This window comes from Octopus sinensis, linkage group LG15 (genome assembly GCF_006345805.1).
Source record: "Octopus sinensis linkage group LG15, ASM634580v1, whole genome shotgun sequence".
Taxonomy (NCBI): domain Eukaryota; kingdom Metazoa; phylum Mollusca; class Cephalopoda; order Octopoda; family Octopodidae; genus Octopus; species Octopus sinensis.
Genome location: NC_043011.1, coordinates 31,397,378 through 31,422,377, shown reverse-complemented (window position 1 = coordinate 31,422,377; position 25,000 = coordinate 31,397,378). Strand labels below are relative to the sequence as shown.

The 25,000-nt window shown below is 37.1% G+C and overlaps 1 protein-coding gene and 1 long non-coding RNA gene across 4 annotated transcripts in view; one reads left to right on the top strand and one right to left on the bottom strand.

Moving 5' to 3' along the window:
- Positions 1–1,990, top strand: part of LOC118766277 — a 17,267-nt gene extending 15,277 nt beyond the window's left edge. The window contains exon 3 of the long non-coding RNA XR_005002191.1: positions 1,880–1,990. This is a non-coding gene — a long non-coding RNA (uncharacterized LOC118766277). The remainder of the gene's footprint in view (positions 1–1,879) is intronic.
- LOC115219665 (MYCBP-associated protein-like) overlaps positions 1–25,000 on the bottom strand; it is a 133,868-nt gene that overhangs the window by 2,231 nt on the left and 106,637 nt on the right. Inside the window, exons 19-21 of one of the 3 annotated variants that reach the window (XM_036509586.1) lie at positions 22,595–22,659; positions 15,312–15,392; positions 8,243–8,354 (exon numbers count right to left, since the gene is read on the bottom strand). In XM_036509586.1, the coding sequence (XP_036365479.1) occupies positions 8,289–8,354; positions 15,312–15,392; positions 22,595–22,659 (212 nt within the window). In that variant the 3' untranslated portion in view covers positions 8,243–8,288. Of the gene's footprint in view, positions 1–8,108; positions 8,355–15,311; positions 15,393–22,594; positions 22,660–25,000 lie in introns of those variants that run through there. The other 2 variants (XM_036509588.1, XM_036509589.1) reach the window with 2 other exon arrangements.

Sequence of the window (25,000 nt, the reverse complement as noted above, 5' to 3'; positions counted from 1 at the left end):
TTGAGATTTTGTTCTCATAATATAAGATGATGCAACCAAGTTGCACAAATATGCTTCTCATATCTAGCATGGTTCAGCTTGCATGCATACAGACACACACACATATACACACTCATAAATACACAAAATACACACTCACTCACACACACATAATATATATACACACACACATGTACACACACACACACACACACACATATACATACATATATATATAGGACATACAAATATGCATGCATAAAAATATACGTATATGCACATATACACACTTATATTCATTATATATACATTTCTTAGAGATTCTTGATTACATTCAAGGATGACACCTATCCAATAGACAAGCCTTCACTTATCAACAACCAATTAGCCAACTAATGTAATGAGCCTTCTCTCTCTCCCTCTCCCTCTCTCTCTTTCTCCTTTTCATTCTTTATCTTTCTCACTTCCTCTCTGTTTCTCACACCTTTCTCTCTCTTTCTCCCTCTCTCTTCCATTGTTGCTATAATGCTCTCTGCTTTTCTACACCTACCAATTCCTCCTCCTCTCACCTAGTCTTTTTACAAAATATTTTACCAAATTCTTTTTTCTTTAGAACTGCCAAATACTTGCTCTTGAGAAATCCCTAGTCAGGCTATGCTTGATCTGCTACAAAGTCTTGTGCACTACTCATCTCTCACAGACTACTTTAAAGAAAAAAATAAAAGATTTATTTAGTAAATAGCTTACCAGTAGTTAGGTTTGATCATGAGAACTTTGGGATAGTACTTACCTTAACATGTCACATTGTTGGACCTAATTTTAATGTGGACATCTAGAAAATTCATCAAAGGAAGACAATAGCTGAACAACAACAGCAGTAGTGAAGACACAATGGCCCAATGGTTAGGGCAGCGGACTTGCGGTTGTAAGAACATGGTTTTGATTCCCAGACCGGGCATTGTGAGTGTTTATTGAGCAAAAACACCTGAGCTCCACGAGGCTCTGGCAGGGGTGGTGGTGAACCCCACTGTATTCTTTCACCACAACTTTCTCTCACTCTTTCTTCCTACTTCTGCCACAAAGCAGAGGAACCATGGTGCAACCCACTATGGTGTGGTAAACTTTCAGACCCTAGTCTAGATTGCGAATCCTCTATACCCCAGGATGGTTCAGCTCTCCACCCGTTAAAAGCCACCGTTTACGAAATGAGGATAACAACGTAGCTTTCGTGCCCGTGCAGCCACCAGTCTATCGTGTGTGGTGGGTGGATCTTCAAGTTGCCACATGCATTCTTAGTAGCTTAGAGTAGGCTTGAATTAGAGATTATTCTTTGTGGCTAATGGCGTGAGTCCTGATTGGAAGAAGAAGACAACAACAGTTGTCATCAAGCCTTAGTGTACTATGCTCTGTACAGTTATTATCTTTCTTAATTATTGCATCAAACTTGCATTTAAAAAGCTTCCTAGAATTTACAATGATGGCACCACAAGCTTCTCCTAGGCTTTCACTTTTGCCTTTACCTTCATCACTAAATTCATCTTTTTTCCCATCTTCTGTTCTTTCTTTCCATCTTTCCGCCCTCCTTTTCTAGTCCTTATGGGATATTATTTTCCATCAGTATTACTTCTACACAACTTGTCCTAATGTTAGCTCAAAGCCATAAGGTCCTTTATTTTAGGGAACCTGTGGATGAGGTAGACCCAGGAAGATATATGATGAAACATGATCTTCGGATGTTGAGTCTCAGGGAGGTGATGACAAGTGATGAAGACCTCTGGCGATTTGTTTGAGAAGACACGTCAAGCCAAGTGAAATGGTAGTCATGGCCTATGCTGGTGACACTTGAAAGGCACCCATTCTGGTGACACGTAAAAGGCATCCATGCACTATATTCTTGGAGTGGTTGGCATTAAGAAGGGCATCCAGCTGTAGAAACCAAGTTAAATCAGACTGCAACCTGGTACGGCTCTCCGATTTACAAGTCCCAGTCAAACTGTCTTACCCATGCCAGCATGGAAAGCAGGTGCTAAATGATGATGGTGGTGTTGATGATGATGATGATGATGATGATGATGTACCAACTACACCTGATGTGTTTGTTTTCATCAACATCCTTTATGTTTGCTCATTATTCCCAGCAGCTTTTTGCTGTTGACCTGACCAAAATGAACAATATTATTGTTAAAAGCATGAAATTGTGATTTTGGGATGATAACTGACAAGGAAAGGGCATGTCCACGTCTTGTGTGTGAATTTTCCATTTGTTTCTTTGACATACTTCTGTGCAATTTTTAAATCAGTTGTATATATATGTGTGTGTGTGTGTGTGTGTATGTATATATATATACATATACACACACACACACATATATATATATATTATATATATATATATATATATAGTAACAGTATATAGTAACAATCAATATAGTAACAGTAACGCAGTTCTAATTTCAGAAGCTAATCCCAATAGAATAAGGTTCTTGTCGAGTAACTCCAAGATCAGAAATGCCATTTACCAATGTAAGGTTTACACGGACTCAGAAGTCTACTCGTATGTCGGGGCCTCATCGTCAAAATTGGCCTTGCGAATCTCCAACCATTTCGCAACTTTTCGCGACGTGAATAAATACCAAGCCACGGGACTTAGCAAGCTTATATGGGGTTTGAAGAACGCGAACTCAGGCTTCAGGCTGGAATGGTCGATTTTGTCGGTGGCCCTCCCATTTGATAGGGGCAGAAGGAAGTGCAATCTTTGTGTCTCTGAGCTTTTCCACATATTGTTCGCCAGAGACCGGTTGGTAAACGGACTTTTACAGTTGGCTTTTCGATGTCCCCATTGGCGGCGTTATACTTATCTTGCTTATAAATGATACCTAAGACAATTAGCTCCTTGTTACCATACTAAAATGAAAATAATCCTTGGAAATAATTATTGAAAAAGCTTTTTAAGAAATATATGAATAACCCTTGCAAGGGGAAATTACTCCCATTAGGCGAATGGTGGTTTGTTTTGGAAGGAAGCGCTGGAATTTTATATTCCCTTAGGATTCTTTGACGACGCTAATTTTTTGACAAGCAGGCCTAGACGAACACACGAACACATAAAATATTTTCTGCCGCCTGACGAATTTTTCAGCAGTGACCATTATGTAGCGCCTTTTACCAACATACGGCCATGCACACATAGGCCAGTACACACATACATGTTTCTAGGTAGTTTTTGTCTCGCCCCCAAAAAATACACCCAGTATTCTTTAAAATATTCAGAATTTTAGTTTTGGTCACACAGAACACCTCCACACCCCTTGCTCTCACCTACTGGATTTGACCGCCGCCTGACCTGTAAATATCTTCAACGCACCCACCACCCGATTTCAACGTACATTGATAATCAGTTCAGCCATGGGCTCTTAAAGAGCCTCCTCGTTCAAATTGCTTTGCTGCGCCTCTGTTCTGTTTTGTTCTGCCAACGGAATTCCTATTTTTTTCCTGAAGAGAAAGCCACAATATGATATCCTTATTTAATCAGAATTTGGAAAATTGTGGCTTTTGAAACATGTGTAGAATGCAATAAAAGGAATTCTGTTCAATCTTCGTTCAACTCCATTTCTTCAATTCACTAATAATATATATATATATATATATATATTATATATATATATATATATATATATATATATAATATATATATATATACACACACAATTGCAGCATGGAAGGTGTTTATAAGCCATTTAAAAACAAACAAAAAAAACGTTAGATTCACTTCAACATTTAAATTTGATTTGTTAAAATATTTTTGTTACTTTGAAACCACGACCTGTTCACTGACAAAATTCTGTGCTGCATCTGAGAGAGTAACAATTAGTTCATGATATGTGTGTGTGTGTATGTATGGATGGATGCTTGCATGCATGCATGCATGTGTGCATGTAAGTATGTGCATATGCATATGCACATACATGCACACATACACATACATACATATCATGAACTACTGGCTTTACAAATCCTCCTGCATCCAATGCACTCAATGTAGGTTCAAAACTCACCTACGGTATGGATGTTTACAAAATGTGTGCTGCCATCTATTGGTGAACATCTGTTGGTAAACAGTATGTTTATATTGAATGTGGATGCAATAAATTACTTATAATTACCAACAATAACATAAAGCTATACAGGTAAGTGGAGGAATTGAAACATTATTTTAGAGATAATTTATTTTACAAAAGTATCGCCTAGGCTAGGGTGTGTCCCATGCATTCGTGCGTCTTATAGGCCATCAAATACAGTAAGTGCTACTTTCTCAGATGCAGCACGGAATTTTGTCAGTGAACAGGTTGCAGTCTCAAAGTGACGAAAATATTTTGACAAATATTTTGACAAATTAAATTTGTGTTTCTAAATTTGTATGTATCTAAATGGCTTATAAACACCTTCCATGCTTATAAACACCTTCCATATATATGTAATCTTTTATCTTTTACTTGTTTCAGTCAGTTGACTGCGACCATGCTGGGGCACCACCTTGAAGGGTTTTTTTAGTCAAATAAATCGACCCCAAGGGTTTTGTTTTTAAGCCAAGTACTTATGCTATCAGTCTCTTTTGCTAAACCACTAAGTTACAGGGACATAAATACACCAACACCGGTTATTAAATGCTGTTGGACGACCACGCATCCTCTTCCAAATAAGTTTTATATTAATAATTCTGATGCGCACTCTATATGATCTTTTTATTCTTTTATTTGTCTCTCATTGATTCTTTTACCTCCTCTTCTCCCACTAGTATTTCCTATTACTCTGTTACTCTCTCTCATTCACTCATCTTCCCTTGCTCACATGTCTCTCACATGACCATCGGCCATCTTTCTTCTCCTAACTTGTGTTTCTTTCTTTCTTTCTCTCTGTTGTAGCTGGAACAAGGAAGATGTATTCTTGTTTGTCTCCTGTCCTAGCTTGATTTACGCGTTCACCACCACAACCTCATTTAGGAGTAGCAGCCCTTTCTGTTTGTTTTCACTGTTCTGTTTATGTTACTTATTTTGACCCACCGCAAAAATCCCAAATTTTATTTAATTTGCTTTGCAGGAGCAACTGTTTTATCAATAGCATATATTGTTGTTAAATGCTCGAATACGAGACTAGAAAAACAGCCAACAACTGATGAAGGGTTGTTCTTTATGTTGTTTGTTTTGTTTTCCATTTGTGTCTTTCATTGTTTGAAATAATAGTTCATGTTCCATGTACTCGTGCTTCGTATTTTTTGTTATACACGGTTCATAACATCCTGTGCCCATGTATGCATATATATATATGTATAGATGTAGGTATGTACATATACGTATGTATATATGCATATATATAAATATACATATATATATATATATAATTTATATTATATACATATATATATATTATTTATATTTTATATATATATATATATATATATATATTATATATATATATATATGTACAACAGGCTTCTTTCAGTTTTTGTCTACCAGATCCACTCACAAAGCTTTGGTCAACCTGAAGCTCTGGAAGACACTTGCCCAATGTGCCATGCAGTGGGACTGAACTTGGAACCATGTGGTTGGTAAGCAAGCTTCTTACCACACAACCAAATGCGTGTGTGTATGTGTGTTTATGTATTTGTTTTGTAAGATCCTTGATGTGAAATCGTGTGTTGAAACAGATATTGTTATACTTGGGGATGGTCATTTGTTTGGGGTTTCTTTTGCCAATTAAGCACACACACTGTTTATTTGATCTTCACTTTAGCTTTTATGCATAATATTGTTTAGTTTATCTGTCTGTCAAAATTCTTTCGGCACACTCTTTCCCACATGTCTCCTCTTGTCCCGTTTATTTCATTTTGTCCTTCTGAGGTATGTATTTGCATGCGGCAGGGGTGAGATTTTGTGTTTAGTATGTGTGTCCTGAGTGCATGTATACAGATTTGTATATAACACTGTTTGTACCTATATCTTTTACACATACACACACACACACACACCACACACACACACACGCACACACACACACGCACACACACATATATATATGTATATATATATATATATATATATATGTATATATATAATATATATATATATATATATATATATAATATATATATATATGTATGCATGTATGCATATGTGTGTATGTATGTAAATATGTATATGTCTTTATATGTGTGTATTCACATACATAAACACACACACACATACAATTATATATATATATATACAGCAGAATGGGGTGCCACTGCATAATGAAAAGATCCCAGCATCAGCATCAAAATGCAGGACCAGATACTGCAAAAGCTTGGGTATCAAGGACCCAGAGCTTTCCAGTATCCTTCCAAAATGCCTGAGAGACCTGCACGGTGTAAGATGTAGGTCCAAAAGCAAAACTGGATCTCCTCCTGCTAAGGATTCCAGATGACCCTATTTCATTGCAAGAAACACAGACAAGAGCAGCAGCATCAAATTCCCTCATTCACCAAATGCCACATATCGGGGGTGCTTCATGTAATGGTGTAGCACAGACATAGGTGGTGCCCCAGCATGACCATACCTTTAAAGATGAAAGACTTTAAAGAATTAAAGAATAATGGTGCTGGCACATAAAAAGCACCATTTGAGCATGATTATTACCTGCGTCGCCTTACTGGCACTTGTGCTGGTGGCATGCGAAAAAACATTCGAGCGAGGTCGTTGCCAGTGCCACTGGACTGGCTCCTGTGAAGGTGGCACATAAAATGCACCATTTGAGCATGGCCGTTTCCAGTACCTCCTGACTGGCCCTCATGTCAGTGGCATGTAAAAGCACCCACTACACTCTTGGAGCGGTTGGCATTAGGAAGGGCATCCAGCTGTAGAAACTCTGCCAGATCAGATTGGAGCCTGGTGCAGCCATCTGGTTCGCCAGACTTCAGTCAAATCGTCCAGTCCATGCTAGCATGGAAAGTGGACGTTAAACGATGATGATGATGATGACATATATATATACTTTATTTATAAGCAGCAGAAATTCAACAAAACCTGTTACTCTGAGTTTCATGTTCCCGTTCGTCGGACAGTTTTTGATATCTCGGAGTAAACACATAAATGTGAAACAAGGTGGAAAAAAGAGTACTCAAATACTGTCCGACGAACGGGAACGTGAAACTCAGAGTAACAGGTTTTGTTGAATTTCTGCTGCTTTTAAATAAAGCATATTACTCTACCCCTGGTATTTGAGTACTCTTTTTTCCACTTTGTTTCACATTTATGTGTTTACTCCAGTATATATATATATGTGTGTGTGTGTGTGTGTATGTATATATATAAATATGTATATGTATATACATATATATATATATATATATATATATATATATATATATATATATATATACCTACACAGATATACATACACACATGTAGGCATGTGTAGAAAAATAGATAGATGAACTGACAGGTAGACTGATAAACAGAAAGATAACCAGTGAGAGACATTAGAGAGATTGGTAAACAGATAAACAGATAGATCCGTTAACATATTTAGATGTAATCATAAACAGTAATTAGCATGTTGTCACAAACAAAATATGAATACTCAACAAACACAGTAGAATGAAATATTGAAATATTTTATTGAATTGTAATACATATATTTAGCCGAATCTTTCGTAAATTCAAGTTTCAAGAACAGAGGAAAGATCTTGTTGTAGTACTTAAAAGATGGATAATGATGGAAGACATACACACAAGCACACATATCATACACACACACACACACACATATGCACGTGCACACTTATCCACACACACACACACACACACACATATATATATACACAGGCATACAAATACATACATAGAGAGATAGATAGATAGATAGATAGATAGATATATAGATGTATATATTCATAAATATACATATATATATGTATATATATAAACACAAACACACATATATGTATATATACCTGCATATATATATTCATATATATATATATACATATACATACACACATATACATACATACACATACACACACATGCACACTCACACAAGCAGTAACAGAGTAATACTCAGTACTGAATTTAGAGTAAATAATATTCAAACTCTTAGATTTTATTCCATTGTTACTCTAAGTAGGAATGTGAAACTCAGAGTAAAGAAAAATGCAAAATGTCAGTTTTATTGATCATTGTTATGTGTGTGCGTGCATGTGTGTGTGCATGTGTGTGTGCATGTGTATGTGTGTGTGTATGCAATTTTCCGTCAGGCTGGCTGGTAAATTCTTCTTAAGATTGAATTTCATTAAGCACCTTTTCTATGTTATCAACTGTCCGGACTAATATATCATAGACCTGCAAAAAAAGGAAAATATTTAGAGCAAAATTGCCCAAGATTGTACTGTACTCTCTTAAGTCACATTAAGCTCCAAAATCTGTAAGTATGTTTTTGTCTTGTAGAAAACTTTTTACGCTATAAAGCAAAGATGGTGAAAGGAAGGCGCAGGGTCACTAAACGCGTTTCTTCTATCTTTTATCTTTTACTTGTTTCAGTAATTTGACTGTGGCCATGCTGGTACACCACCTTGAAGGGTTTTAGCCAAATAAATCAACCCCAAGAGCATATTTTCTTTTAATCCTAGCACTTATTCTATTGGGCCTGTTTGTCGAAACACTATGTTACAGGGACGTATACACATACATATATATATAGAGAGAGAGAGAAAACAGTTGCCATATTTCATTTCATATCAGCTACCTCTGAAGAGCGTAGAGTTACATAATTGGATTGTTACCTAACACTCCGTTGAATTCCTAGCATGAAACCGATTGGTAAGATCGGCCATAATGGATATATAATATTGTTCACTTCAGATAATATATATATATATATATAAATATATATATATATAATGAGCTTCTTTCAGTTTCTGTCTACCAAATCCACTCACAAGGCTTTAGTCAGCCCGAGGTTATAGTAGAAGACATTTGCCCAAGGTGCCACACAGTGGGAGTGAACCTGGAACCATATGGTTGGGAAGCAAGCTTCTTACCACACATCCAGCTTAGTAAAGCTGTAATTGTTATCTTTTCTCTGATATCCTTTACTCGTTTCATTCATTGGACTGCGACCATGCTGGAGCACTGGCTTCAACAGTTTACTTGTCTAGTATTTATTCTATCAGCTGCTTTTGCGACATTGCGCTATGACAGGGACATAAACAAACTAATACTGGTTATCAAGTGGTGGGGGATGGACAAACAAACACAAAGATACAACCTCACATGCACGCATGGATGGATGGATGGATGGATGCGTGGGTGAATGAATGCATATATGGGCAGATGAATGGATGGATAAATAGGTGAATGGGTGGATGGATGTATATGTAACGGAGTTCTATACAATTTCCATCTACTAAATTCATTCACAAGGCATTGGTCAACCTGGTGGTATAGTAGAAAACACTTGTCCAAGGTGCCATGCAGTGGAACTGAACCTGAACCATACAGCCATGCCTGTGCCTTGATGTAACCTCAGCAACATGCAACGAATGTGCTTCGTTTCTGAGCTTCTGGGAAAACATGTCCAGTAATGGGGAAATAATAACTTGCTTGGAAACAGGTGAGGGTCGGCAACAGGAAGGGCATCCAGCTGTAGAAAACCTGTCTCAGCGAATTCTGTTTGGACCTATGCAAGCATGGGAAAATGAACATTAGGAGAATGATGATGGTGATAATGACGATGGCAGTGGGAGTGGCGGCAGCAGTAGTGGGAAAGGCAGAGGTGGTGGAAGCAGAAGTGACAGAAGCAGAAGTGATGGTAGCAGTGGCAGCAGTGGCAGAAGTATACATGGTAGTGGCAGAGGTACCCACAGTAGTGACAGAGGCACCCGTGGCAGTGGCAGAGGCATCCCGTGGCAGCGACGGAGGCATAGATGAGGGTACAGGTGCAGGCACAGGTACAGTCAGCAATGATCATCATCACTATCATGGGGATGATGGTTATGATGATGATGATGATCGCCTCATTCTCAGAAAACAGAATTGGAATCTTCTTTTTGTAATGTTAAATTCCTTTGATTGACAAATACCAACCAAAGTTTAGTATTTGTCAAAATATTCTAAAATTGTTGGACCATTTGTGGAATTATGAAAGAAAAATATTGAATTTACTTGGACAAAATGTTCAACAAATGCATTCAAGAATTTCAAAAATGCATTTTGTGAAAAATCCTGTTTTGAGACTACTTGATGCCAACAAAGACTTCATATTGACAACTGATATAAGTGAGTATTCTATATCAGGAATATTATTGCAGGAAAACTAAGCAGTGTTGTGTTATATTTCATCAAAGAGGTTAACGCCTGTTGAATGTCATCATTGAAATATTTGTAAAAATGCCAGCATGGATGTGTGATTAAGAAGCTTGCTTCCCCAACCATGGGGTTTCGAGTTCAGTTCCACTGTGCAGCACCTTGGGCAAGTGTCTTCTACCATAGCACCATGTTGACCCAAAGCTTTGTAAGTGAATTCAGTAGACAGAAAGAAAAGGAAGTGTTCCTGTCGGTGAGCTGGCAGAAACGTTAGCACGCTTTTACGCAGCACAGGCACAGGTACTTTTATGTAGCATCGACATGGGTGCTTTTTATGTGTCACCAGCATTCATGAGCCTGCAAGATTAGGGCCACTCAGCTGAAGCAGGATGTAGGGACACGCCTATGTGCAAGGACAACCACAATTTTATTTAGCTTCACGTGTCTTCTCAAGCACAGCAAACTGCCAGAAATGTCCATGTACATATGGAATATGCTCCTGATTTTGAACTGATTGCTTGTTCTAGCAGGTTCTTTGTTCCCCTAGGCTAAACATTATTCATATTCCTGATGGAAATAAAGGCATTACAACTATTTTTCTCTCAGAATGGTGCTAATGTTCTTTGAATCAATAAGCACCAGAAGTCTTTGCACGGAATGACATTTTACAAAGTTTTACAGTTTCAGAATAACTTCTGTTCTTGATGAAAGAAAAGTAGTTGCAATTCTTGCAAAATGCCACTTTAATGAATGGGATTGCGGAAAGGGTAGTTCAATCAAATAGGATTGAAGGTATTCTCTCAACATAGAGAAAAGTATGAATCATTTTTGTCCTGATTATAGCTCAGTTATTGTATTATTCCTCACCCTGGAATGGGGCAACTGGGCATGGCTGTTTAGACACTTACAAATTGGCATGGCTAAATGGACATTCAACCTGTTTTGGCAACAGTACTTTTTGGCACTGACAGCAAACACACATGCACACAGATATATATTCACATACAGATAGAAAGAGATGGGGGGAAAGGACATTGCACATTAATACAAATATAACAAGAACAGTCAGAGAGCGCAAACCTCTACCAAGGCAACACCAATGTCCTCTCAATGATTAGCCAGAGATGATTTTTAAAATGAGAATATCTTAAATAAACTGGACTGCTCTCACAAACGAGAATGCTAAAAATGAACCCAACCACTCTCAAACAGAAAATAATCCACATATTGAGTGAGAGGTGAAGGGAGAGGAGATGAAATACTAATACAGCAAAGGAGAAGTAGTGAGAGTAACAGTCATGATTGAGAGGGGGTGAGAGAAAGCAATGACAATGAGAAAGACGAAACGAAGTGGCAAAGAGAGCATCATATGAATGAGAAAGGAAGGAGTGATATATGAATAATGAAGGAAGGAGTGAAAAATCTGATTAAAGGCATTTGAAGTGTGAGTATATGTGTGTGTAAAAGAGAGGTATGTTTGCATCTGTGTGTGTGTGTGTGTGTGTGTGTTTGTTTGTGTGTGTGTGTGTGTGTGTGTGGTGTGTGTGTGTGTGTGTGTGTGTGTGTGTGTGTGTGTGTGTGTACAATGGAAATGGAATGGTAATGTTCAACACTGAAAATGTGTGAGTATATGTGTGTATGTGTGTGCATATACAAGAGAACTATGTGAAACTTTACATATACATGTAAAGTTTTAAAAAATCGGAAAAATAATCCAGAATCCTCGTCCAGTACCGGATGGATCCCAAAATCTAATGAGACCATGCTAGTCGCAAGGTCATACATCCCTGAAAGATTCATCCGAATCCCTCCAGCGGTTCTTGAGATATCTTGTCCATGGACAAACAAACGAACAAACACAACTGAAAATAATACCCCCGCCTTCGCTAAGGCGGAGGTAACTAGATGCTGACACACATGAACAAGAGAAACATTAAAACATTTGATGTCACAAATGTCAGCATCAAACCAGCAATGTCCAAACAGTTGTGCCAAAACAGCTGTGCCAAAATATTTCAGTCCCTTGTGATTACAAACCCAACAGTCAATGAATTAAGTTTTATAGCTTCGCTACCTCTGGTAATATGTGGCCTGAGGCCCAAAACAACAACATTCACAATGAACTATAAAGCGAAACATAGCTTGCACCAGTGTTGGCTGAAGCCTTTCCCAGTTATTTTGGCAACAGTACTTTTTGGCACTGACAGCAAATACACATGCACACAGATATATATTCACATACAGATAGAAACAGTGAGATAGAGAGAGGTGAGAAAAGAGACATTGCACATTAATACAAATATACCTAGATGATACTGACACATAAACAGAGAAAGAGAGAGAGAGAGAATGTGAACAAGTCTGCAGTAGACTTTAGAACGTGAATTCATCAGCTATATCATAGCTATTTTAACTGTTGATGTCAACATGTTGGTTAAAGCAAGGCTGAAGTTCTATGTTCTCTTAGCCTACTACATCAATAGCCTACTATATCAATATCCTTCTTTAGAACAACTTTGCACAACCTCTCTCAATTTTGATATATATTGGGTTGTCCGGAAAGTTCCTGCCGATTTTTAAAGGAAAGAAAAAGGTCAATAAATACTTGCCATTACATTTTTAATCAACCAAATATGAACCATTTTGTTGCACAATGTGTCTCCATCTTTCCTTTAACTTGAAAATACCCTCTTCCCAGAATTGAAAGTGGTTTCATGGCAAAGAATTCATCAAGGTATCTTTTTATGTCATCCAAGGAATTGAAATTTTTACCATGAAGACTATCCTGCAGAGACCTGAATAAGTGGAAATCCTAAGGAGCAATATCTGGTGGGTGGGGTAACACATCCCAGCTGAGCTGCAGCAATTTTTGTCTGGTTCCCAAAGCATCAAGTGCCGAAAATGAACTTTCTTATCTTCCATTTTAAAGGGTTACAGAATTAACATAGGTTATAGGAACATAAACCTTCTTCCACAGAAAGATAGCTTAAACTGTGCTCTAAATGGAGGTGTAGTCAAATCCTATTTTATGGACTCAACCATGTTCTAAAATAAGTCGAAAGGTAAGCTACTATAAATCGGCATGAACTTTCTGGACAACCCAATATTACAAAGTATTTAATCCCTCAGTAGTATTAGTGTTTGGTGTAAGCTAGCATCATAAGAGATGCATACAGAAATGCTATTATCTTTTTTAGTTATTTTAACCCTTTCTCATTTAAACTGGCTATATCCGACCAAAATATCCTGCCTGTTTTATGTTAAAAGCTAGCCAGATCCAGCCTCTCACACCAATCCTACAATGTCATTCTAAACATAAATAGTTACCTTATCAAAATGTCAAAGCTACAAGATAAATGCATTATTATTTAAAATCAATGTGAATAAATAAGCCTTACATTTAACAGAATAACATGAATGTCAAAGGGCCAAACAGGTCAGGTGAGACCACTTTGAATCATCAGCTTAATCTTATAATGAATAATTGTTAATTCTTGATGCTTGAAATACCATGATTTTATTGGAAGAAAGCCTGGACAAAAATATGGTATGTACAAGTGTATAGTAAGGAGGAGTAAAAGTAAGAGAGAAAAGGGCTGAAGCAGAACAGGTTTCTCAATGCAGACAAGCTACATGACAACTCAGATTTTACAAGAGAGGATTGTGGTGAGTAGCTGAAAAGTGATATAAGCAGAGATAAGAGGACCTTCAGGTGCATAGCTCAGTAGTTAGAGAATCAGGCTCACAATTACGAGGTAGAGAGTTGAATTCCCAGACTGGGCTGTGTGCTGTGTTCTTGAGCAAGACACTGTATTTCATGTTGCTCCACTGCACTCAGCTATAGAAATGAATTATGGCGTCACTGGTGCCAAGCTGTATCAGCCTTTGCCTTTCCCTTGAACAACATCAGTGGTATGAAGAGGGGAGGCTGGTATGTAAGGGCAATTGCTGGTGTTCCATAAACAACCTCGCACAGACTTGTGCCTCAGAGGGTAACTTTCTAGGTGCATCCCATGGTCATTCATGACTGAAGCGGGTCTTTATGTGGACCTCCAAGGTCCACTCAAAACCAGGCTACATATGATCTGATAATCAACAGCAACTTGACTTGGTCTGTGAATCTTCAGCAATCAACATCAAGATGAACTGCTACAGAACACACTATCCCACCCAAAGTGTGTATGGATGTGACCCACGACCACAGGAAGCCACTTCAAACCCACCCCCAATGCCGCCACAAGTACAAGTACTTCAAGGTACATCATATATATATGGAAAAAAAGTCAAGGTAGAAAATGCTAAAATAATTTTTATAAAAAACATTTCAGTACCGGTTTCAGTCATTGAGACTTTTTCGACTGTAAGTATGGAAAACAAATTAAATTTTGGAAAAATTAAAAGAAAAGTTTTTTTAAAAGAATATTTGCATAGTATTCAAATACAAGTGGCATTTTCCTTGTTTCTGCCTATCTCTGTCTCTCTTGCTTACTCTTGTGGGTTCAAGGTCATCATTATCATCATCATCATTTAATGTCCGTTGTCCATGCTGGTATGGTCAAACCATCCAACCCATGCCAGCATGGACAATGGATATTAAATGATGATGATGATGATGATGATGATATATATATATATATATATATATATGGCAGTGCCCAAGCATGGCCACAGCCTTAAAGCTAAAACATGTAAAAGAATAAAAGAATACTATATATTCAGCTCCTACTGAATGAAGAGGAAGTGGGGGAGGTTGGGAAAAGGAGGAGATGAGGGATGAGGGAAGGAGGGGGAGGATAAGAGGGGGGAGGGGAAGAAGAAGAAGAAGAAGGTGGAGCTGCTGTTGTCTTTTCTTTGCTTTTTAATTATTATTTTAATTAGATTTTTGACGCTCACCACATTAATAGGTTAGCAGGATCAGGGCTAACCCAGGGTTAAATTATGACAACAGCAACAACAGTGTTGATGACAACATCATTAAAACAAAAGAATATTTACCTCTATGTACATCTTTTTTGTCCGAAGTCTAAGCACTTCCGGACTGCTTCCACTCTCACTTGTCAGTGTTTTCCGATGCAGCTATAAAATATTTTTAATCGCAAATTAATTAACAAACAATATCATTAGAGAACAATTTAATTAATAAAGCAATATTTTTTAATTATTCGATTAGAGATGCTACAGTAACAAACTTTTGCTGAGGTAAAAACTGAAGAAATGCGGACATTAACAGCCAAGTCAGTCTGATATGTGACTCTTGTGTAATTACATTTTTGATATATCTCCTCCCCAGCTGACAAAAGAACTTCTACATTGTCACTGGACTTACTACAAATGGTAGCTACATCCATCTCAAATCATGAATTCCAGTGCATGAAACATTTTGGTACCATCTATTTGGCACCGCCTATTTGGCACCGTCTATTTGGAACTGCCTATTTGGCACTGCCTATTTGGCACTACCTATTTGGCATTGACTATTTGGCACTGCCTATTTGGCACTGCCTATTTGGCACTGCCTATTTGGCACCGTCTATTTGGCACTGCCTATTTGGCACTACCTATTTGGCACTACCTATTTGGCATTGACTATTTGGCACTGCCTATTTGGCACAGTCTATTTGGCACTGCCTATTTGGCACAGTCTATTTGGCACTGCCTATTTGGCAGAGTCTATTTGGTACCGCCTATTTGGCACCGCCTATTTGGCACTGCCTATTTGGCACCGCCTATTTGGCACTGCCTATTTGGCACAGTCTATTTGGCACCGCCTATTTGTCACTGCCTATTTGGCACCGTCTATTTGGAACTGCCTACTTGGTCTCACTGCTTTGATGCTGACTAATTTTGACATCAGACGTTTTAACATTTCTGTTGTTCCCTCTCGTCTCCCATTTTGTCCCTGTTTATGTGTGTACATATATTTCATTTTATGTCTGAGGAGAGGGAAAGTGCTTATATCAATCATGTTCAATTAATAAAATGTAATGTCTCTATCTCTTTTCCATCCCCCTGAAATGCCTGTACTCTGCTAGCTAAAGTGTACTCTTTTATTACCATATTACTGCTCAAAGTCGTCGTCATCATCGTCGTCGTCTAACATCTGCTTTCCATGCTAGCATGAGGTGGACGATTTGACTGAGGACTGGTGAACCAGATGGCTCTACCAGCCTCCAATCTGATCTGGCAGAGTTTCTACAGCTTCATGCCCTTCCTAATGCCAACCACTCTGAGAGTGTAGTGGGTGCTTTTACATGCCACCGGCATGAGGGCCAGTCAGGCGGTACTGGCAACGGCCACACTCAAATGGTGTTTTTTTACGTGCCACCTCCACAGGAGCCAGTCCAGCGGCATTTGTAGTGTGTGTATGTATATATATATATATATATATACAGATAGTCAATTCAAATAAACAAATAATAAAATTAACAATAACAGACAACGAGAGGACATGCACAGGGAATGTATTAGTTTGGCATTCAGTAAAAGGAGAGAGTCTTTATGTTCTTCATTCCAATTGTTTTTGAAAATAACGAAGAATTTGGCAAAATAACTGCCATTAGCAGAATTGCTAGCACATCAAGCTAAATGCTTCACAGCAGCATTTTGTCCATCTTTACAATCTGAGTTCAAATTCCACCAAGGTTGACTTATCTTTTCAGGGTTCATAAAATAAGTACCAGTTGACTACTGGGGATTGGTCTAATTGGCTCATCCCCTTCCGAGAAATTATTGACCTTGTGCCAAAATTTAAAACCATTATTAAGCTGGTGTTTGGAACACAAATTAGCATGAAATTTTGAAGGAAGCTCACTTCAAAACAGGATGTTTGTATCATAGAAGCAGGAATGGTCTCAGGTGGATTGATATCAAAAGAGTTAATGGCACTCAATCTATTCACATGAGAGAGAAAAAAAAGCTAAGCAGACTGTGGAGACAGTTAGAAGTCAGACAGTTTTATCTAAAACAGGTTTATCCAAATAGAATCTGTGAAAAGATTTTGAATTTGTAAGAGGTAGAGGTTCTTTTAATAAAATTTGATTAAAATTATTTTATAAAACAAAAACTATTCACCATTTTCAAAATAGTAAGCTATTATTGGGTTGTCCAGAAAGTTTGTGCCGATTTATAGTAGCTTACCTTTCGGCTTATTTTAGAACATGGTTGAGTCCATAAAATAGGATTTGACTACACCTCCATTTAGAGCACAGTTTAAGCTATCTTTTCGTGGAAGGAGGTTTATGTTCCTATAACCTGTGTTAATTCTGTAACCCTTTAAAATGGAAGATAAGAAAGTTCATTTTCGGCACTTGATGCTTTGGGAACCAGACAAAAATTGCTGCAGCTCAGCTGGGATGTGTTACCCCACCCACCAGATATTGCTCCTTAGGATTTCCACTTATTCAGGTCTCTGCAGGATAGTCTTCATGGTAAAAATTTCAATTCCTTGGGTGACGTAAAAAGATACCTTGATGAATTCTTTGCCATGAAACCACCTCAATTCTAGGAAGAGGGTATTTTCAAGTGAAAGGGAAGATGGAGACGCGTTGTGCAACAAAATGGATCTTATTTGGTTGATTAAAAATGTAATGGCAAGTATTTATTGACCTTTTTCTTTCCTTTAAAAATCAGCACAAACTTTCCGGACAACCCAATATATGTTTTTTTTTGTTTTTTTTTTGTTTTTTTATACATTAATAAATTCTCTCTCCCTAAATCAATTTTTGTTTTCATTTAATGTCTTATTAAAATTTTTATAGTTTATGAACCACCTCTTATGAAGAGAGGTGGTTCATAATCTATTGAAAAGATTTCCAGGATTTTTGGAAAATTATAAAATGGATTCTATGCCAAAATAGGTTTGGAAATTAATGATCTGATCTAATCTAATGTATATTAAAATAAAACAACAACAATAGTAATGATGATGATGATGATGATGATGATGATGATGATGATGATGATGATGATGATGATGATGATGATGATGATGATGATGATGATGATGATGATGATGATGATGATGATGATGATGATGATGATGATGATGATGATGATGATGATAATAATAATAATAATAATAATAATAATAATAATAATAATAATAATAATTATAAGTCTCTGAGGTTAATTAGAGATGCCACTTGCACTATTGTCTCTCAGCTACTAATGTACCACTATTTCTCTCATCAATATTTTGGCAAATTCTCCCACTTGAGTTAAATAATATTAGTTATAGTCGTTGAGCTGATGTCGTCTTTTTCTCATCCCATAATTATTTTTAATTAACTTTTTGCAGGGCTTGTTACATTAAATGTGTTAACCCTATCATACAGATGGCATCTCTGAGTAATTAACCTTGGTAATCTTTTTAATTTTATCATTAAAAAAATACAACTTTTCAGTAATGCATTTATTTTTCACACCTACTTGTACACATTATACTGTGACTACATCAACAAATACAGTGAAGTTTATGTTGAGCTGATGAGGCTTACATAAGACCAAAACAGATTTGGAGTTATCTACATACTGTGAAATACAGCCTCCTGACACCAGCACAGCTCCAACATTCAAATCAGTAGCTACGGAACCATAGGCCAGCCTAGCAAGCCAACTTGCTTAGAGAGGAAGAAGTAGTCATACTAGGTTTATTTGTCTTGTGTAATGTGGTTCTTTGTCACTTGGGTTCACCTCAACTGGTCACATTGCATTTATAAATCAATAGCTTTCATAGCCAACTTCACATTTAGTCTTCGTAGCGAACATCACACTGACTATTTTTGTAGCCGACTTCACACTGACTATCCTTTTTACTGTATATTGCCATCTTCACACACCATGTTCTTTACGCCACCAACTTCACACTCCGAGTTCTTTATGTCCCCAACTCATACTACACGTTCCTTTACCAGTTCAAATCGTCCACCTCACAGTAAAGACACACAAAACAAAGAAAAACGTGCAGCATGCTTCAAATTAGTCACATGATCAATAACGTTATTTCTCCTTCATAACTATTTCTTTACTGCCCACAAAGGGCTACACATAGAGGGGACAAACAAGGACAGAAAAACGGATTAGTTTGATTATATCGACCCAGTGCGTAACTGGTACTTATTTAATCGACCCCGAAAGGATGAAAGGCAAAGTCGACCTCGGCGGAATTTGGACTCAGAACGTAACGGCAGACGAAATACGTCTACGCATTTCGCCCGGCGTGCTAACGTTTCTTCCAGCTCGCTTCATAACACTATCCCCTCCCTAGACCTTTGTCGACCCAACAAAAGCATACAACATTTATAATTTCAGTCCTTATGGTGACTCTGGCTCTTGCACTCCTTTCCCTTGGTCTCAGTATTTTCATCAACAGATGTGTCCAGCAGGGTCCCAGCTGAACTGACTGGGCCCATAGTACTTCCACAGATGGTTTACATGGACAATCTTAGGATGAGACCTCTTGCCTCCTCAAATCCAGTACGTCACATTGGACAGTTGATTCAACACAGTATAGGGTCCTTCCCATGGACTCTGTAGCTTTGGTGACTGTCCCTTCTTCCACTTGGGTATTATGAAGTCACACTTCACCTCCCTCCTTAAAGCTGATCTTGCTAACACTGGCATCATGCCAACGTTTCATCACTCCACTTGAAAACTTCAGAGCTTCCTTAACATACCTCTGTTAGTCTCTCTTGCAGTGTAAGCTTTTTTTTTGACTTTGTTGAAAGATTTAATGTCTTCTACAAAATCCTGATGGACATATTGCAATTCTGACTCAACATTTATTTTATTTCTCAGAGATCTTTCCATATTGACTTCTCTCTCAGAACATTCCATATCTAGGAAATGGACCTTTTTATTAAGTTTTACAATCCTGACATTGAGAGGAGATTTCACATCAACTACCTCTCTTCTGGTTGCTTTGGCAACACCTTACATCAAGTCATCAACAACTTTCTGTAAATGGTTGATCTGTTCTTGTTCTTGTTCTTGATCAGAAACTTCTTTGGCCAAAACTTTATTTAAAATTGCATTTTCCACAATTTGGTGAGTGTTTTCCACCAGATCTATGCAACCAAGGTTTAGGCCTCCTACAGAGAACACATTAGCATACCTCACTAGCTGCTGTCTCGAATACAACACCTGAGTATCATCCAAGCAATGACAACTTCATGCAAACAGATGTTGTAAATGCACTGGCAGTCATCCCCGTTGATGGGGACAAAACCCAGATTTAAAGCACTGGATGATGATGATACATATGCATGCATGTAAGTATATACATACATACAAGCATAAGTACATACATATATCTACATACATACATACATACATACATACATACATATATGTATATATTCTATTATTCTTTTACATGTTTCAATCATTTGGCAGTGGCCATGCTGGAGCACCACCTTAAAGAGCTTTTTAGTCAAAGAAATCAACCCCAGGACTTATTCTTCGTAAGCCTAGTACTTATTCTATTGGTCTCTTGCAGAACCACTAAGTTATGGGGATATAAACACACCAACATCAGTTATCAAGCAATGGTGGGGGAACAAACACACACAGACACACGCACATAAATACACACACACACGACAGTCTTCTTTCAGTTTCTGTCTACCAAATCCACTCACAAGGCTTTGGTTGGCCTGAGGCTATAGTAGAAGGCATTTGCCCAAGGTGCCACACAGTGAAACTGAGCCCAGAACCATGTGGTTAGGAAGCAAGCTTCCTACCACACAGCCATGCCTAAACACATACAAATATGTGCGTGTGGGTGCATGTTACTGTTTCCTTGCATTGCCTTTTGTGTGGTTGTTGAAAGCCAAGGTCACCATCAGGCAAGTAGTGTTCTATATAGAGAATTCTATAGAAAGTTCCTTTGATAGTCAGGACCTGATAGACTCGACTTGTATTCTAGAGTGGCCTCCACAGGTGGCTGCTCGGGTACTGGAAGAAAGGAACTTCTATCAAATATTGGACTCCTTCTCAAAGGAAGAGTACAAATCTTGTTTATGGGCCCCCAACTTGCGGCTGCTGGAATGCCTGCAGGAGGCAAGAAAGTTGATTAGGGACTCATTTGTGTAATAGGTTTATCGCCTTATTAAATTGCTTATAATTGTAATGGACTTTTTAGTTCATAAAGTGTAATAAAATTGTAAAAGGGTTAAAACCTCATTCAGTATTTTTAAAAAAGAACAATGTTTTAGAGAAGCAAAAGTCGGCAGACTCTTTTCGTCTTCCCCCATCCTTATCATCCTTGTACCATTATCATTCACCTCATTAATATCCGTGTCCAGCCCACAAGCTTCCTTACTCTGTGTACTGCCTTTATGGCAAATTTAATAAAATAAAGTAGTGTTCCTTGATTTCCAGTCTTTCTGGTCTTTGAGAAATATTACCTTATATAGAAAAAGGTTAGAGTTGGCGATATGAAGGGCATCAAACTGTGGAATTATAACTCCTCAACAAATTCCCTCCGGCCTGTACAAGCATGGAAAAATAGCCGTTAAAATGACGATGGTGGCAATGACATCAAATATGTCAACACTAAGATATCTGTTAACATTAATATTTTTGACAACAGAGCCTGTCAAGTTACCAGGAAGCCACTAGGAAATCTAAACAACATAGAACATGGCTAGGCAGATGTGTTCAGCCGGGGAGGTTGGAACGGTGTATTAATCAATTAGAATTACTAAGACGAGAGGCTCCTGATTACAGGAGCGGACAAAACAGTTAATTTGTACAATACAAGACTTATCTCTGCCTCTCACCTGAAGCGAAAGCAAATAATTGTCTCCTAACAAAAGATAACAGATATTAACAGAAAACTGTAATAGAATATGTAACTGGATTATAGATACTTACATACATACATATGTATGTATATGTGTATATATATATGTGTGTGTGTGTGTGTGTGTGTAGGTGTGTGCATGTGTGTGTATATATATATATAAACACACACATACACATACATATGTATGTATGCATTTGTGTATGTTTGTATATAAATGTGTGTGTGCTTGTATGTATGTATATATATATGTGTGTGTGTGTATATGTATGTGTACCTATATATATATATATATATATATTTGTATATGTATATATATACATATATATATGTGTGTATATATGTATATGTGTGCACATAGATATGTATGCATGTGTGTACATATATATGCATGTATGTGTACATATGTATACATTTGTGTATGTATAGGTATGTGTGCATGTGTGTATGTATGCATGTAGGTATAGTTACTTACACCTGTAATTTTCTTGCCGTTCCTTTTCTTTCGAAAATCCTCCAGTTTTCTCGCACTGCCAAAAGCTGAAGTGCAAAATACAAGGTAAAAGATAATTAATGTGTCTCTTCAATGTATCAAAAATTTCCAAATTTTTTTTCGATTTAGTTGTTATGCTGCCTTATGTTCACTTTACCATACTACTGTGGACAAGATGATTGTATCTCATACTGGATATTAGCATATTATTAAAGAATCTAATGCTCCTTTATTGCTTATTCCATATTTATTCTTTGTAAGACTAACGTATCATTTCAAAATCATGTTTGTCAACACACCAGCTCTTTGAGCCAACAAGGAATCCTCAATAAAGTCACTTGGCCTGCAAGAAAAAGGATCTATATCTCCTTGAAAGAAATATAACATTAGATAATGTTAAAATTAATACATTAATTAATTCAGTAAAATGTCCTGAAAAGATAATGAAAGATGAGATGGTCATAGCTGGAATGCTTTTGATCATAGCATGCTTGATCAGAGCTGACCTTGTGTTAAATAACAGCAAGAAAACAACAGCATACTAGTTCCTTTAAGCATTGTTCAAAAAGAAACATCAATTTTGCTTCGCAAACACACATGAAACAAGAAGGTTGATAACACAAAACACCACAACTTCCTTTCAAAATTCTGGACACAGAAATAACTTTTACCACTTGGCCAAAGTGATTCGACTTCCATCTAGCAAAGAACTTAAAATTTTTGCAACCTGCTGCAGTACTGACCCTGAATAGATGGTTACAATCGCTGGCTCGGGAATGAAATCGGTTGACGGGATGCAAACCCAGGTTTGAAATTTTTAGAAAGTTTTTCTTCTTTTTTTTCATTTTCATATGTTTCAGTCATTTCACTGCGGCCATGCTGGAGCACCGCCTTTAGTCAAACAAATCGACCCCAGGATTTATTCTTTGTAAGTCGAGTACTTATTCTATCAGCCACTTTTGCTGAACCGCTAAGCTATGGGAATGCAAACACACCAACATTGGTTGTCAAGCAAAGGTGGGGAGGAACAAACACAGACACACAAATATATTGGAGTAATGATGCTAAGCAGTGTTTACATAAAATCACAATTTAGGTTAACACTTAAATATAATTTGTAGAACTTTATACATGCTGATTTCAGTTGAGCATTCTGTATCTAGTTCTGTAAATTGTGTTTTGTAAACGACAGACTATGCTGATGATCTTGCACATGTTTGCATGTCCATATACGTAAATATTAACAAGTGAAACCAATGGTACATAGGTAATCGTTTTTTCTTTTATATATTTTCATTTGTCTTGCTTATTTTTACATTTTGGATTTTTGCTGAGATTTTTCTGGAGAACACATTCTTCGTGGTAATGGCGATTTGACATCTATGTTTAGCATATAGGCTGTCTACTTTTAGTGGTCAGTCCCCTAAATTTTGGAGATATATATATATATACATATATATATATATATATATATATATATTATATATATATATATATATATATATATACATATATATATATATACAACTAATATGGTTTTTCTTCCCACTACATACTTATTTCTTCATCATCAGTGCTATAGTAGAAGACACTTGCCCAAGGTGCTGCACAGTAGGACTGAACCTGAGATCTCATGTTTGGGAAGCATTCTTCTTAACCACACAACCACACCTGTGCCTATATTATATATATTTTTCATTAATAAATTATTCCTGTGGAAGTAAATCAAAATGCTACATGGCAATTTTTGTTTTGGATAAATATCATAAATTTAGCAGTTGTTCATCTACAAGATGGTTACTGATACTCTACACTAGAAACAGTGTTAATAATCATATGATGGACGAACAGCGAAAGTCTATAATATTTAATAATATATCATTCTTCAGCTTCATCTTTACTTTGATAATGTAATATAGGAAAATTATTCTTGCGTACTTCCTTGGTGCACTAAAAATAATGTAATATCGACAAGCTAAAATTTATAATTTCTATAAGATACCACTTCAACTGTAGTGACAATTACAGTTAGAACTGTCTAAACTATATATTCATTTCTTAAAATTTTATTTTAATTTTTTTTAACTTTTCAATTAAAGTCTTCTATTTTGTTGTTATTTCTGAAATTTCTGAATGTCGTCAAAGGACGGGTTTATATGAAGAGTCTTTTAATAATGTTGCCTTACATGTTTCAACATGAATGAGATAAAGCCTTTTAAATTGGATACTGTACATTTCTTAGAATAAGTATGGAGTTATTTCTGCTGAATACAATATTGGCAGGCAGTGTCTACATATTAGATTGGTTGCCTGTTTTTGGCAGGAGCCTTAATGAAAACTTTGCTGCTAGTCAACTGACTGCCATACACTTGATGTTTGCTGAACTTT